General features: G+C 48.7%; 1 protein-coding gene across 1 annotated transcript; it reads right to left on the bottom strand.

Annotated features, from left to right (window-relative positions):
* Nucleotides 1–15189: 15189 nt before the first annotated feature.
* On the bottom strand, nucleotides 15190–15752 carry PtA15_16A415 (uncharacterized protein; the record flags this gene model as incomplete). The annotated part of the gene is made up of 2 exons (XM_053164103.1): nucleotides 15190–15331; nucleotides 15691–15752. The coding sequence occupies 2 exons, from the start codon at nucleotides 15750–15752 to the stop codon at nucleotides 15190–15192; spliced, it is 204 nt and encodes a 67-aa protein (XP_053028062.1).
* Nucleotides 15753–16285: the final 533 nt, after the last annotated feature.

Raw genomic sequence — 16285 nt, 5'->3', positions numbered from 1 at the left:
TGGTGTTTACTGAGTGTTTCCAGTACCTCGCACACCGCCTCTTCGTGGTCAATCCCGTCCTGCGTGTAGATCATGATATCGTCCAAGTACGCCGCAGTGTCTTTCCCAATCCTGCCGATTAGGATGTCTTGCATAAAGAATTGGAAAAATCCCGGTGCCCCGGTGGGCCCAAATGGCATTGTCAGTGGTGCAAACTGTCCGGCTTGGCATACAAAAGCTAGTTTTTCCTCGTCGCCTTCCGCCACTCTGAGATTCCCGTAGGCATTCCTCAGGTCGAGCTTTGTGAACTTGTTGGTATTAAGGAGACTGTCGACAAGGTCCATCGTCAGAGGGAGCGGATACTTGTTCTTTACCGTAAGGGCGTTCAGTTTGCGGTAGTCGAAGCACGGTCGAAGATTGCCATCTTTCTTCCCTGTAAACAACACCGGAGCCGCCCATGGGTATGTCGTCCTCCTGATTGTACCGTTATCAAGGCCTTCCCGGATGAGCTTGTCTAATGCTTCATTTTCCGCCGGTGAAAGGGGGATGACTCGACTAGCCTGGGGTAGCGCCCCCGGCACTAGTTCTACGCAGAAATCGTACTTGCATCTTGGCGGTAGTCGTTGAGCTTCAGACTTGCGGAACATGTTGAGATACGAGTGATACCTCTTAGGTGTTGGAATACATGCTTCAAGCCCCATTTGAGTGGCCAAGCTATATGATCTAATATCCAAAAATCACCAGTAAGACCAACTGTGTGTTTAGCTCAGTGGTATAAGAGCAGCTCTCATGAACGTAGAAGGTCGTGGGTTCAAATCCCACAACACACAATTCTTTTCACCTGAGTAATTTCAACATTAGGTACCAGCTCCTTGATTGGCCGGGATGGTTCGGAACGTTTAGCCTCTGCTGCGAGCTTGGCTGACGTCGACCAAGATGTTTTAGCCGCGCAGACTTCCCCAGGTGCCTGTCTCAAATGGTTTCAAAAAGGTATCCGCTTGCCAGTTGCTCCTAAGATCACAGACTGGGATGGAAGGGTAGTGGACTCACATCGCGGGGGCGTTATCCTGCATAAAGCAGGCACCCCCTCGTCAATTTGCCTCGCGGACCTCCCTACGGGCTCCTCCCCGTCGCTGGAGGTGTTTGTCAGCATAGACAAAACCGCCGAAGCGGTCGCAATGGCTTCCTGTAGGGTCGTCCTGGTGTCTCCTGCGTGAGAATTGGATCGGCTCCGCGGTTGTTGTGTGGGATGAGATGTCGCCGAGGTCTGTGGTACAGGTTCTGGTCAACGTGCCCGCTTGCCAGTTGCTCTTAGACAATTCAATGTTGAAGGGTTAATGGACTCACATCGCGGGGGCGTTATCCCGCTAAAAGCAGGCACCCCCTCGTCAATCTGCCTTGCGGACCTCCCTGTCGCTGGAGGTGTTTGTCGGCATAGACGAAACCGCCGGAGCGGTCGCGATGGCTTCTTGTAGGGTCGTCTTGCTGTCTTCTGCCTGAGAGTCGGCCCGGCTCCGCAGTTGTTGCGTGGGATGGGGTGTCGCCGAGGTCTGTGGTGCAGGTTCTAGGAAAAGTGTCCGCTTGCCAGTTGTCCTCATCCAATCAGTTGTAGAAATAGAGGTATTGGACTCACATCGCGGGGGCGTTATCCCGCATAAAGCGGGCACCCCCTCGTCAATTGTCCTCGCTTGCCTCGCACCGGGCTCCTCCCCGTCCTGCGAGGTTGTTGGCGGATCTGACGACACTGTATCAACAGCGGCGACCGGTGTCTTATTGGGTTTCAGTTGTCGGCCTCGGCAGTCTATACGGTGCCCGTGTCTCCGGATCCAGGGCATGCCCAATATCCCGTCGTACAAGTCTTTGAGTTTTGTGATGATGAATGTGGAAGGGTTGGAGTCGGAGTTGAGTAAAAGTGAAATCTTGCTAGATGAATGGCTTGTGGAGCCATCAAAGCCGGATATCCTCCTCTTGGTCACAGAAGGGACCGGACTTAGGCTCTCCTTGGCGACGAACTGCTCACTGAGCACGTCATGCGTGGCTCCAGAGTCTATGAGAAAAGTGGCACGGAGGGTGGTTGTCGCTCGGGGATTCTGTAAAGTAGTGAAAGAAAGGCTGGCAAACAGCCGCGGATCAATTTCATTGGTGCTGGCGATGTTACAAGATCCAACTTTCGCTACTACAGTATCCCTACTGCTCGGGGGAGGCACAACCGTCACTCCCGATCATCGCCATTTTTTGACTCCGTCGCCCTCCCCGCGCTCTTACTCATCCCCGTGTCTGGTGTCAAGCGTAGAACCTCTCCTTCCAATTCCGCTATACGTGCCGCCGCCTTGCCCTTCCCCTTCCCCTTCTTTGGACAACCCCTCGCCACGTGTCCTTTCTCGCCGCAGTAGAAACATAATCCCGCCCTCATCATCTCGGCCTTGTCCGTGCTGGATAGCGGTCCTCGCATCGCGGAGATGTCCATGGCATTCGGGTCCGTGGGGGGGTTATGATCCTTGGCGCACGGGTCGTTGCCGTTGATTTCGTTGTCAATTTTGAGCGCCAGGTTGCAGAGGTTGGTGAGAGCAGTGAATTGAACCTGAGCCAGGAAAAGCGCTAGTCGAATGTCTTTTTTGAGCCCTTGATGGTATTGGCTCATAAGGGTTGTGGTCTCCCATCCCGAGTTGGATGTGTGTTGGTTGAACTGGTGGGTGTAATGAGCCACCGACTTGGTCTGCTTCAATTGTTGAAGAGCTTTTTCGGCCGGGGATTTCCGTTCGGTGTCGTAGAACATCATCTGGAACGCAGTGCAGAACTCCATGTAGGTGACTGGTTGGCCGGCGAATAGCTTGGTTGTGTATGGTTGGGCCCACTCGCTAGCACGGCCAGTCAGGTACGAGATTGAGAAAATCACTCTGCTTCGGTCGTCCGGAAACAGCCAAGGGTTTGAGATGACATAAAGGCCAATCTGTGTCACGTACACCTTGGCTTTCGCACCTCTCGTACCGTCGTACTTGTCGGGGAGTCCGATCTTCGGCCCTTTCATTGGGATGTCTGGTGGGATCCCTGGTTGGTTTGGTGGTTGCTCCAGAACGATGGGCACTACGGCGCGAGGGACCACGCCTGCTTGGGCTACTGCTAGGTCGGCCTCGGCCCGTTGACGGAGGGCACGTTCTGCTTCGATGACTGCCATGAGCTCGCTTACTTGTTCGGTTAATGCCGCCACGGCGTTGGGTGCTGGTTGCTGTTGGTGGTTGGCCATTCTTGGTTGTTCAGTTTGGGTTTCGCTTCTGTTCTGGTCGGGTCTGATATTGGTCTGTTCTGGATTCGGTTCGGGGTGTTCTTTCTGGGTTGGTTGTTTGTTCTGCGATCGGCCTCGTTCCCCGTATTAGGATCTAGCAATATGTAAGACTCGGTCTGTCGGGGTGTGGAGGCTCTTTGGATCTTCTGGTTCTGGTGTTCTAGCTATTGTCTTTCCCGTTAATCTTGGACGCATTGCGAGCTCAAGTATGGATTTAACTGACATGAGCCGCCAGGGTTTTGTCCTGTCCGAGTGGGCATCACTTTTCTGCCGCGAACCACAAAAAACCCCACCACACGCGTCGACACCTCAAAAACCCACCAACCCCCTACTCAAATCAGAAAAGTTCTTTCCCCCCCCCCCCCCACATCCCCTCGGGCAGCTTATGCTTCCCACCCACCGCCCCCCCGACCCCATTCGATTGTCCGGCGCGCCTCTCGCGGACCATTCGGACATGATGGAAGATTTGGAGGCCCATCTCCCTCCCCGCCCGATCAACAAACCCCCCGCGTCTAGTCTTCACATCTTGCTCACCAAGACGTTTGGTGTACGCGACGAAAACGGCTCGGTCACGCTCGAGGCCAGACTCGTGGACTTGGTGCTGGAACTCTCGGAGAATAACGGGCGATTGATCCAACAATTGGAGTCCACCGTTGACCAGCTCAACGCCAAGGTCAATGCCAAGTTTGATGCCAAGATCGACCCTATCATGAAGAAGATGGCCGAGTTCGAAAAGCTCTTCAAAACTGGTCCCAAGCCGGCGGCACCTGCGGTCAAATCCTTCGCGTCTGCGACCGCCGCAGGCCTTACTGGTTCAATACACGCGCCAAACACGCGTCCCCCACCCGCCCAGACCATTGCCTCGCTCAAGCCGAAACGGGTGATCATACACTCAAATCCAGCGAACACCACCCTCAAGGATGTGCCCAAATGCGCCCTAGTCCAGAGAGCCAACGAGGCGCTAGTCAAACTTGATGCCAAAGTCAACGGAGAATACGTGGCCATCCGCGGCGCCAGCATGCTGCCGTCGGGGGATGTATCGTTCTACACCAGTAACCAAGCCCATCAGAAGTGGTTGATGACCAACAAACACATGTGGTCAAAGGAAGTTCACTCGGATTTAGAGGCCACCCCGAGCACATACTCTGTGATGGCGCACGGTGTCCCTAAATCTTTCAACATCAGTAACCCGGCCAATCTGAGCTTGCTCACCTCCGAGAACAGTTTCCAAGCGTCGGACCTGTCGCGCGTTCGATGGATGGGTTCCAATGAACCTTTGGCCAAGAAGGCAGGATCTATCGTCCTATTGTTCGTCAACAAGGATTTGGCGCGCCGCGTTAAGCAGTCGGGAATCTTTTTGAATTTCAATTTCCACCGAACTGAACGCTTCAAGCCCCGACCCCCTCAGTGCTTTAAGTGCTTGCGAATGGGACACTTTGGCAAGTGGTGCCGAGAAGATGCCCGCTGCGCAAAATGCGCGGGCAAACACCCAACAAATGAGTGCCCCAACGGTATCGGAGGAGTCAAGACCTGTGTGCTTTGCACTGCTGGCCTCAAGAACAAGACAGTTGGCGTCACCGGCGTTGACCATACCCCCTTCAGCTTAACTTGTCCCTAAAAGAAGGGATGGTTCGACAAAAAACCCCTACCCTCTCAATGATATATACAACCAACGTAACCCGCGACTACACTCAACACCAACCGCAGCACCCCTCTCAAGTCCCCTTGCCAGATCCTCCTTCTCACATCGCCTCCGCCGATGCACTTCGTCATGACCTCAACGCTTCTTCCCCTTCTCAAAACCTCAATCCCGACGCCTTCTCTCTGCTCAATCTGAATTGTCACGTCTCACAACCCGTAACGCTAAGTCTTTTGAATTCATCTCTTTCTTTTGATATTTTATTGCTTCAGGAACCTTGGATCAACTCAATTGATCTCTGCCCGCCTCAAAATGCAGCTTGGCACTCATATGTTGCTTATGAGCATGTGCCCAGATGTTGGAATGAAAGACATAAGACTGTCATATATATACAGCGGTTGATCCCCTCGGAGTCAATAAGGTTACTTGAGGGGGGTTCCCAGACTTTTGTCGGGGTGGAAGTGAGACATCCCTTGGGGAAGGTCTTTCGGCTCCTGAACATCTATAACCCTCCATCCTCCTTTTCCGCAATCCCCGAATTGAAGAACTGGCTGACGCGATTCTATTCTCGACAACAGGCGATGATTATCGCGATGGATGCCAATTTGCACCATCGGCATTGGAACCCTTCAGGAGTTCGGAAAGTCAAGCCAGAGGCCCGAGACCTGTTAAGTTCACTTTCTCATTTTGGTTTTCGTCTTGCATCGCCAAGACACATTCCCACTTTCTTTTCATCCAAAGGGAAGGGATTCACAATTGACCTGATCTGGGCTAATTTTCTAGGTTCCAAACTGGTTGCTTCGACAGTGGTCTCAAGTGAAAACTTTGGATTGGATCATCAGGCGATTCAGATCCAGCTAGCGATGAAGCGGCCACCCCCCTCCTACCACTGGAGACTCCCAAAATGGTCGGATCTCGATGCTCAGAAAATCAACTCTGTCACTGCTAAGTTATCTTCCATTACTGCTCAGACTTCAGAGGACCCGGACGCGCACGTCGAGAAACTGACGACCTGTCTGAAGCAGGCTCAGGAACATCTCAGCCGCAAGGTTCAGTCAAACAAGGCTAAGGCTAAGGTTTGGTGGTGCCGCGAGACACTGGACCCGGTTCTTCGGACCCGCAACCAAGCGCGAAAGTGGATGATTTTGGCCAAGTCCCCCGAAGCCTGCGAGTGTTATAAGCAGTGGAATGATTATTTCCTTTTGCTTGTTAGGACTTTGAAGCAACAGAAATGGAGGCGACTCTTGGAGAACCCGGAAGAGGGTGATCTCTATAGGGTCCTTCGTTTTTTGTCGAAATCAACGGGTGGGGAGGTCCTGCCTCTGAAGGGCGACGGTGGCGTGATCGTGCACAACAAGCATAAACAGGCTGAGTTACTCTTCAAAGGAACTTCAGTGACAGATGCTCCAATTGATCTGTCGGATATAAATCTGGATCTATCTTGCAGGTTCGGCAGCTACCCCCCCATAACCAAGGAGGAAGTCGCTTCGGCTATTCAGAGAATCCGCCCAAAAAAAGCCCCGGGTATAGACGGGATTGAAAACAAACTTCTTAAGTCCTTTTCCGTGCCGTTAGAGGAAAACTTATCAAAGTTGTATAACAACATTCTAACAAGCAACAAATTTCCGGCTTCCTGGAAGATCACAGTTACGGCGATAATCCGGAAACACGGAAAGCCCAATTACACCAACCCGGGGGCTTATCGCCCCATTGCATTACTCAGCACCATGAGTAAACTGTTCGAGCTCATACTCGCCAGGCGTCTCACGGCGTGGGCCAAAGAGGCAGGAGTACTTGCGGGCGGCCACTTTGGCGGACGGAAGACGGGCTCTTTGCGTTTGAACATTGGGTCAAGTCAAAATGGAGAGAGGGGAAGGTCGTGGCTGCGTTGTTCCTAGACGTGAAGTCGGCATACCCTTCAGTACACCCTGATAGGCTCATATATTATCTGTTTTGGCTAAAGTGCCCGACGTACCTGGTATTGACCATTGCCAATTTTTTAAAGGACAGGTCGACTACGATAAGACTGGATGATTTTACCTCGGAGGCATTCCCCGTCAAGATTGGACTCCCCCAAGGCTCTCCCTTATCTGTAATCCTATACATCTTATACAACAACTCGTTGCTGAATAAGGATTTTTGCACGTCACTAGATTTGGTTTTGATAGGATATGTGGACGATGTGGTCCATTTGGTCGCGGCGGACTCGACGGAGACAGCCAGAGAGCTGCTGATTGAGGAAGGTCAGAGATCGCTCCGCTGGGGTGATTCCCACAGGGCAATTTTTGATCAAGCCAAAGCACAGTTTCTCTGGCTGTCCAAGGGCAAGGTACCCAAGGGGGACTTCCCTTTCGGGGCTCAATGCCTCAAGCCAATGACAGAAGTCAAGTGGCTGGGTGTCTGGCTGGACCGGAAGCTCCTGTTCAACAAGAATTTCAGGACTTTGGAAGAAAAAGCCCACAAAACTATCAACCAGCTAAGGATCTTCGGCAACTCTTGGTGGGGCACCAAGGAGCCGGAACGGTTGAAACTGATCAAGAGTGTCTTGTTCCCTAGGATCACTTACGGCGCTGCTCTTGGGGCAACAAAATCAAACAAGGGAAAGGTCGAATCCCTGGCTGGAAAGGTTGACCGCCTGGTGGGGATTTTCACACTAGGGGTTTTCAAGTCGACTTCGTCCAATTTTATTCAGTCAAGATCGGCGGCGCAATCTTTATTTGGTGAAGTCATCAAAACCAGTCTTTCATTTTTCTACAGGAAAATAATCTCAGTGAAGACTAGTAACGTTGTCCGATCTTTTATTCTGTCCAGTAGAGCCGATTCAGGCACTCGTTTTCCAGACGCGGCCAGAGCCGGCTTATCGGCACACCTGGTGGATGAAGCCCTGGCGGCGGATCCGGAGCGGATTCACCTGACCTTTGATTTCAATCCTCGACCATCAAGAGCCATTGGATATTATAACCTGGGGCAGTCAAAGGAGGAGGCGATAATCTCGGTTAAGTCCCTCATTTCCTCATACTCGTCTGATCCGAGGGCATTGCTGGTTTTCAGCGACGGGTCCTTCCACCCGGAGAAGGGAGGAGCGGGTGCGGCAATATGCCCGACTCTGAACAGCTTCAGCGCTTATTCCCTAGGGAAGAAGGCGATCTTGTCAAACCATGAAAGCGAAGCGGCGGGGGTTCTGGCTGCCGTCAGACTGGCCAAGGAGATATGCAGGGACTCGCAACATCGACGGCTACTGATCTTTGTTGACAATCAAGGTGTCATTCTAAGAACCAAATATCCAGCTACTCCGAAGCCAGGGCAGTGGCTATTCATGCAGATTGATGATGCCTTCGCAGACCTGCCGTCTAGTTTAACGGTATCACTTGTATGGTGTCCGGGTCACAGGGACATCGTAGGCAATGAGTTGGCAGATCAATTGGCCAAAGATGCATTGGAGTCCCCCTCAACGCAGGCCTTGGAAATCAAAAGCAACTACAAGAAGGTCTTTCACAGGATGGTGGAAGGCATAGCCTCAAGAAAACCAAAGCCCTCAGATTTGCCTATTGGTTATAGCACCTTGATAAACCAACTAGATTCAGGTCATTGTGCACTGAAAAAGCATCTCTTCCGCATTTGTAGGGCCTTCGATCCTCTTTGTCCCAATTGTGGGGCAAAGGAGACGGTTTTCCATTTGATGAATTTTTGTCCGAAAGTCAAGAGTCAGCGGGCGATTCTCCGGAAACAATTGCGGCATTTGAAAATTCGGTTCAGATCGGAGAGGCTCGACAAAATCCTCAACATTCGGAAAGCCGAGATGGCTTTAGCAGTCTTCCTGCGTGACTCAAACCGTTTCCCGGAACAACTTCCCCTCCGATAACCCCCTTTTCCCTTTTTTTTCCTCTTCCTTTTGCTTCATCTTAACATTGTTATATCCTCAAATCTTGACTTGAGTTCACTTTACGCTCCGTGCTTTGTGTGGTAGATTTTAAAGATTTGTATTTCCTTATCTTGTTGTTTCTAAGATTCATAGTGAGCAATGCCATCGGCCAAATTTCACTTTTAAAAAAAAAAAAAAAAAAAAAAAAGAGTGTTTCTGCCCGCCAAGTATCCCAGCCTAGTTGTCTCCCACACTACCAGAAGATCGCACGATGTGACCACATGAGCCGATATCTCCCACCTCTCCCACCCCCTCGGACTCCGATTCCTTTCCCGCTATCGGCGGCAGAACCGTTCCCTCCCCACCGGCCCCTCCAGTTTTTGATTACCCCAATTTATCGCCTAGCCCTCATCATGGTGTTCCGAACATACGAGCCTTCAATCTGCGAAATTTCAATGGATAGCGACCATGGAGAATGTGCCTGCCGAGTTTCTTGTCTTTACTGGTCAGTGTTGCTCAACTACAATAAATTTTTGCAGTTGTTCTGACTGGACTGCTTTTTCTTCTAGATGAGTCAGCAATTTGCTCTCGCGACTTGCTCCAAAGCTTTTCCTGGTCCCGACGAGGTACTCAGGCTTCTTGTTACCAGCTCGACGCAAATCCACCACACTACAGCTTGATTCCGGCAATCAGCTAGGACGGAGTTTTGGCGTTGAGCGTGGCAGAACACACCTTTAAAGCCTGTGATTTTGAACACTTTTTGAAGTGGAAATTGGTGAGCTTCGCTTTGAACCACTGTCACTAGCATTTGAAGTCAATTGATATCTAGTTTTTCTCTTAGTTACCTCGCATGAACCCTTACCCCGCTGTCAAGTCCATTTTGGTCATGGACAATGCCACGATTCATCGACGACCGAGGGTTGCCAGACTCTGCCGTCAGGCAGGTGTCAAACTCGTTTATCTCCCCCCGTACTGTCCGGAATTGAATCCGATCGAAGTCTGCTTAGGTCTGTTTCTCTCAAGTCAAGAGTAACCTCCGTCGCACTCAAGCCCTTGTCAATGCCACCGATCCGACTTGGGTGATTTGTCAAACCACTCATAATGTTATTCCGCCTTGTGCCGAGAGCTCTACCGCCACACTGGCTACGACTGCCCAATCCCCAGCAATAAAAAAAACTAGCATTGAGTAGCTCATCAAATTTGTTGTTTTGATCTGACTATGTGCCCTGTCTGTGTCTCCTGAACCAATCTATTTCCGTACATGAACCACCAAAAACCCCTCTTGTTATCTCTCTGATTCTTGTGCTTGAATGATATACACATTGAACTTGCTATGCACACGGATTGAATTGAGCTTGTCTCTTGAGCTGAGACTGTTTCAATTGACTGAAATGATCATTTGTGTCGTCTCTTTTGCTTAGAGACCGTCGGAATTAACAAAACCTTGATCTGGTCATCTGCCTTGTTTGATTTCTTGTACTCAGAGGCCTTCCGGCTCCATGAAAGACATGGGAATCGGCCATCTGCCTTGTTTCTCAAACTCGGAGCCTTTCCGGCTTGAGTTTCACGACTTTGGCACTCAGATAGAGTATCAGGACCTCCAAGGTCAGAGTAAATGACTTCTTGTGTATTCTTACTTCACAGTCAGGCACAAGTATTGATTCCGGGGGTTTTTAGGGCATATAAGGAAAAATTGACAAAGGAGAAGCAGTGAGCTGCTTGGTTCAGCACAGCCAAGAATGAAAGGGAAAGCTTGGTTCGGCACAGCCGAGAATGAAAGGGAAAGCAGGGAAAAAGACAGCAGACCAACAAAAAAGATGAAGAGATGGAAATCAGCCCGAGTATTAATACAAGGTCAAGAGACACAGACCAACAACACACTAAACAGCAGACCGATAACTGAGAGACCGATAACAGAGACAGAGAAAAATAACAGACCAAACAATAACAGAGACTGAGACTGATAACAGAAAGACCGTTAACAGAGACAGAGACCGATAACAGAGCAAAAAAAAGACTGATAACAGAGAAAACAGCAGACCAATAACAGAGGAAACACCAGACCAATAACAGAAAAAACAGCCGACCAGCAGAAGAGAGGACGGTGACCAGCGAGTATGGATTCGAGGTTGGCTTTGTCTGGAGAGATCGGACGGTGACCAGTTGGACCAATAAAGGATGGGCTGAAGGGATGCCATCGGTTCCGGTAGATTGGGTGTATGATGGGGGGGCTGGGGAGGGGAGGCAATATGGTTGACAGTGCTCGGGAGGAAAAAAAATAAGGTTCAGAGGATAGGCTCTGGCGAGCTCAGAGCAGCTCGGAGCTATGCATTGAGAGTCCGACGCATAGAAAAAGTGGCATGAAAAAAAGCAATGCGTAAATTAATGTCGCACGGCACTCTGCAGACAAAACCCAAAGGAAAAAACCCAGGGGGAAAAAAAAATATGGAATCCCGGAGAGGAATAGATGAGTGAAATGTCCAAGAATTTCGGGAAACACAATATTTAATAGATTGCTAGATGAGGAGAGTTTGAGGTCTCTCCTCCCGCTCCCCCTTATGGTAGGGAGCTGTGACATGTAGTACAATAAGTGACATGTCCATGGAGCAGGCTACGGCGCATGGGTTTGGCTCATAACAGAAATGTAACAAAAAAGTTATTCAGTTAGCGGGAATTTTCCTACTAAGCCCACCGCGCACTCCCTGAAAATCCTAAAAATTTCAGGGAATCTAGAATATTCAAAATTATAAGTGCCCTGAAATTCTTGTGTGGCTGGGGCATGTAACAAAAAAGTTATTCCCTAAGTATATACCCCAGAAAAAGGGGTATGCAAAAAATAATTAATTAATTAAAATTGGGTTTTTCAGTATTCTGATTGCATGATAATTTTGTTCATCATTTTAGACAAATTTTGATATTACTTTTGTTGCGTAGAAATGAGTAGAAAAAAAAAAACGGGTACCTGCGCGGAAAAGGGGGTACGCAAAAGCCGGGTACAAACGCGGAAAAACCGGGTAGGTTTATTAACCCCCTAGAAAAAGTTTCAAATGAATTTCAATTTTTTTTGAATAAAATTTCAATAAGCGTTTATAATTGGCACCTGAGCACTTTGAGAAATTTACATGAATTTCTTCTTTTTTGGAATAAACAGCTTGTCAAACAAAAACAACTGCCTTCCATGAAGTTCTGAGGAGAACGGCTTGTAGCCTTGCTTCTCAGGCATTGTTTCATATTTTTTGGGGGTGGTTTGGCTTGGAATCAACAGTTGCTTGTGATTGCTAGTCAGCCATGTCCCAGCATTTTGGCTGGTAGAGATTGACAGCTGTCAAACGGTTTGGATCATTGGTTCACGCACCCTCTCACGGTTCAGCGACTCATGGGGCCAGATAGGTCATTGTTAAATTGATAGTCTCTGTTTTCTGAACTGTTACTCAGCTGCGAGGTACGTATGTATTTGCACCAGGCATATCTGCTGGGGTATCCGGTCCTGAAAAGGTCGGATTGTTTACAATGGGATTTTCTTTACAGGATGATTCTTGTGAGGGGATGGAGCTATTCAGAGTTTTCAAGTGGTGTAAAGTATGGGCGAAGCCTTGCGCTTTTAATGGTGCCAAGGGCCAGATGTTTATCCAAGAGCTTGTGCAGAATATATGGGGATGAGATCACCTAGCTCTCCCCCTTGTAAGCCGACTTTAGGTGCAAGTCCAAAAGCCGCTGGTCCGACCTTGCGCATGGCTACATATTGTGTTTTGCTTAATGGTTGGACTTCAAGAGTGAAGTTGAGTGCTATAGTTATGGGGTTGTCTGGCACAGCCCCAGTTTAATCTCCATCATTCTGCCATACGGAGCCCGCCTGTACCGAAGTGAAAATGATCATGATGATCTTTATTTCACAATACAAGGCAAAAACAAAAAAATGGAATTATGGAATGCCATGATTTGTGCACAGCAACAGGACCATCCGTCCATGCATTCTACAAAGCACAATACCACGTAGAGTCCTCGTGGACTCCAAGTGATTTCCCCGTGGATGGACTCCCCGGGTGTAGGGCCCCTACACGGGGATCTGGCACAAATCAGTGTTGCCAATCTGCAGAACTCAAGATAGACTCCGCACTTTTAGCCGTGCCCTTGACACCCGGACACCGGCTCCAAGGTTCACCCAACCCTTGCCCTCCCAACAGGCTTGGGCCTTCACCTCGTTTCAGGATTCTCCGCCCTTCTGGCGGGCTCCGACCTCACCCTTGCCCTGACAACAGGCTTGGGTATTCTTACGACCAGCGCCTCCGCCTCAAGATGACAAGGGTGCCCCTTCCTACTTTTCTTTTCTCCTTACGTTGCTTCCATGATTGGGCCTTAGGCCCGTTTCCTGTCATGTATCCCGGCTTGTTTCCTTAGATACCCCGCCGGTTACTTCTTTTCTTCTTGTCACGCCACGAGCCCCTCAGGGCTCTCCTGGAGGGAGCACCCTCTTTCAGTCATGTTCTCTCATCATAGCCGCAGGGTATAAATAGACCCTGCTGGACCGTTTTCTTTCCTTTCCTCCATAGCTACGCATTACATGACCTATGGACCCCCAATCCTTACACTGTAGAGGTGGGAGGAGGTATGCATGCGAGGGCAGCTCTATACTGTCGCTTGCTGTGAATCCCGGATCCAATCCCGATGCCGGAATCCTTGATGTCCGCCTCGCCCAGGCAAGCGCCCTCAGATTTTGGGTTCTCTACACCGGTACAGTGCCCCCCACAACTTCTCAACTACCGCGCACCTGCAAAAAAAAATTTGAACTTTGAACAATGTGTTCAAAGTCACCAGACATGTATCACATGTAAACTATACATTTTTGAGCCCTAAAGACGTAGGAGAACTCAAATATATAACTTTGAAGTCTGTGCAATGCCTCAAAAAAAAGTTTCCTTTTTTTCAGATGCAAAATTTGGAACAGCTGGTTTTAAGACCATACTATGTGGTTACAGAAATTTACTATGGACTTATAGAATATTTATTATGTATTTAGAGACTAAATTATCTATGTTCATACATACTACAGGTGTAGGTATTTATGTAGATATGTACCTCCTTAGTTATTGATGATTGCCATATCCATCAGTACACTCTTTGGAATGTGGCAATGTGAAGAATATTTCTTCATTGCTCTCTTGGCAGAAGTCCAGTGAAATTTCAATGACTTTGGACTATTATCATGCATGTTACCAGGTCTGGTTGGTGAGATGTGACATTTGCATCAAAAAATGGGCCAAAAAGAGCCCAGCATCAGCCCACTTTTAAAAGAATTTTTGGAAAAAAAATCTCCAAAATTTGGAACCCCCCTGTAGGGATAGTTGAGAAGTCGTGGGGGGCACTGTACGAGCTGCGGGTATGTACATATTTGTTTATTCACATAGGTGTATGTACATATGTTATATTTGGAGTGTTACAGTGCCCCCCACGACTTCTCAACTATCCCTACAGGGGGGTTCCAAATTTTGGAGATTTTTTTTCCAAAAATTCTTTTAAAAGTGGGCTGATGCTGGGCTCTTTTTGGCCCATTTTTTGATGCAAATGTCACATCTCACCAACCAGACCTGGTAACATGCATGATAACAACGGTGGGCCAATACACTAACGTTATTTGTTAGTGTAGTGTATTTTAGCCAAAACCAGCTAACAATAACAACATTTTCTGTTATCTTGGTTTTTGTGTTGCTAACAATACAGGAACTTGCCAAGGAAATAGTGATGGATAACAGCAATAACTGTTATTGTATCCTGTTAGTAGCAACAAAAGGCCTGTTATTGTTGTTATTGCTGTTATTTCCTGTTATTGTTAGTATGGATACTTGTATCTCAGATAACAAATAACATGAATTTGGGAGTCAATAAAATGGCTACACTAACGGTTATTGTCCAATAACGTTAGTGTAGTGCAGTGGCCCATTGCTGATGATAATAGTCCAAAGTCATTGAAATTTCACTGGACTTGCTGCCAAGAGAGCAATGAAGAAATATTCTTCACATTGCCACATTCCAAAGAGTGTACTGATGGATATGGCAATCATCAATAACTAAGGAGGTACATATCTACATAAATACCTACACCTGTAGTATGTATGTACATAGATAATTTAGTCTCTAAATACATAATAAATATTCTATAAGTCCATAGTAAATTTCTGTAACCACATAGTATGGTCTTAAAACCAGCTGTTCCAAATTTTGCATCTGAAAAAAAAGGAAACTTTTTTTTGAGGCATTGCACAGACTTCAAAGTTATATATTTGAGTTCTCCTACGTCTTTAGGGCTCAAAAATGTATAGTTTACATGTGATACATGTCTGGTGACTTTGAACACATTGTTCAAAGTTCAATTTTTTTTTTGCAGGTGCGGGGTAGTTGAGAAGTTGTGGGGGGCACTGTACTGTCGGATTACACGTAATCCGTAATCCGACAGTAGGAAAATCCGACTGAACGACCCTGCGTCTGCCTCCACATTGTGCCCGGGTCGGTCGCGTTGGTGCGCGTCCCGACATTGAAACCGGTTCCCCTCATCTCATTCGGAAGTTTGGGTCTGCACAGCGGGGACTAAAATTAAAGCACTCCGTGCTTGCTAACACCCAAAAACAGACCAAGGTGGTTCCTGGAAGGTGACCGGACCGCTAGGCGAGGTCAACCAGGTCCAAGCACGCGCGAGCAGATGGAGCCAGGCAATATCGCGGGCGAAGCAGTGCTGGTTGGGCCCGGGACGCCCGAGAGACATGCAGCAGTCTTGAGAAGACTCAGGTTGACTGCAACCTGACTCTCCCCCGGGCCCCTGCTTCCCCCTAGTCAGAAGCTTCCCCACTCTTGTCAGCTTCTTCCCTCCTCATCGCGCTATTGCCATTTCCCATTTTCATCGACGCGCACTGCCTTCTTTTGCGGACCTCTCACCCACCTTTTAGAGCCGCATAGGCGCGCAACATAGGAGGCGCTAGTGGTAGGGAGAGCTGCATAGGTGCACAAAATAGGAGGCGTTAGCGGTAGTGTAGGTGTAGCACTACCCCCTATATCTTTGCTGCTTTATCAGCGGCCCCTTGTTTCATCTCTGCCCCAGGAGGAGAGTCTTCATCAGTCACCAAGAGGCTTGTCAGGGAATCTCTAAAGTGACCGTACTCTGAATGAAAAGATACTGAGTATTGAATGGACTAGCGCTGGCGAAGCGCGGAATATCTAAACAGTAGACCAAAGTCTTTCTCTACTCAACCGTCAATGCGGGAGGAGTAGCCACACGTCTTGGGTAAGAGGGGCCTAGCAGGGATCTATAAGATCCTTACGCCGGAGAGAGGAGAGAGGAAAAAAGGAATCTGGACGGGCTTACCAATACCTGGTCGGTGGCTCAAAAGGACCCAAAAGATGATTGAGGCAAGGGAGCCGAGTAGGCAAGCGCGACAGGATAGAGAGGTGTTGGTTTATTGAGGATACAAAGAAAGGAAGTAAAAGGTGTTGAGTTTTGATGGAAAGGCCTCAATTGTTGTTGAACAACAAT

Source organism: Puccinia triticina, chromosome 16A (genome assembly GCF_026914185.1).
Source record: "Puccinia triticina chromosome 16A, complete sequence".
In the NCBI taxonomy this organism is placed as follows: domain Eukaryota; kingdom Fungi; phylum Basidiomycota; class Pucciniomycetes; order Pucciniales; family Pucciniaceae; genus Puccinia; species Puccinia triticina.
This window is presented reverse-complemented; position numbering and strand designations above follow the sequence as displayed.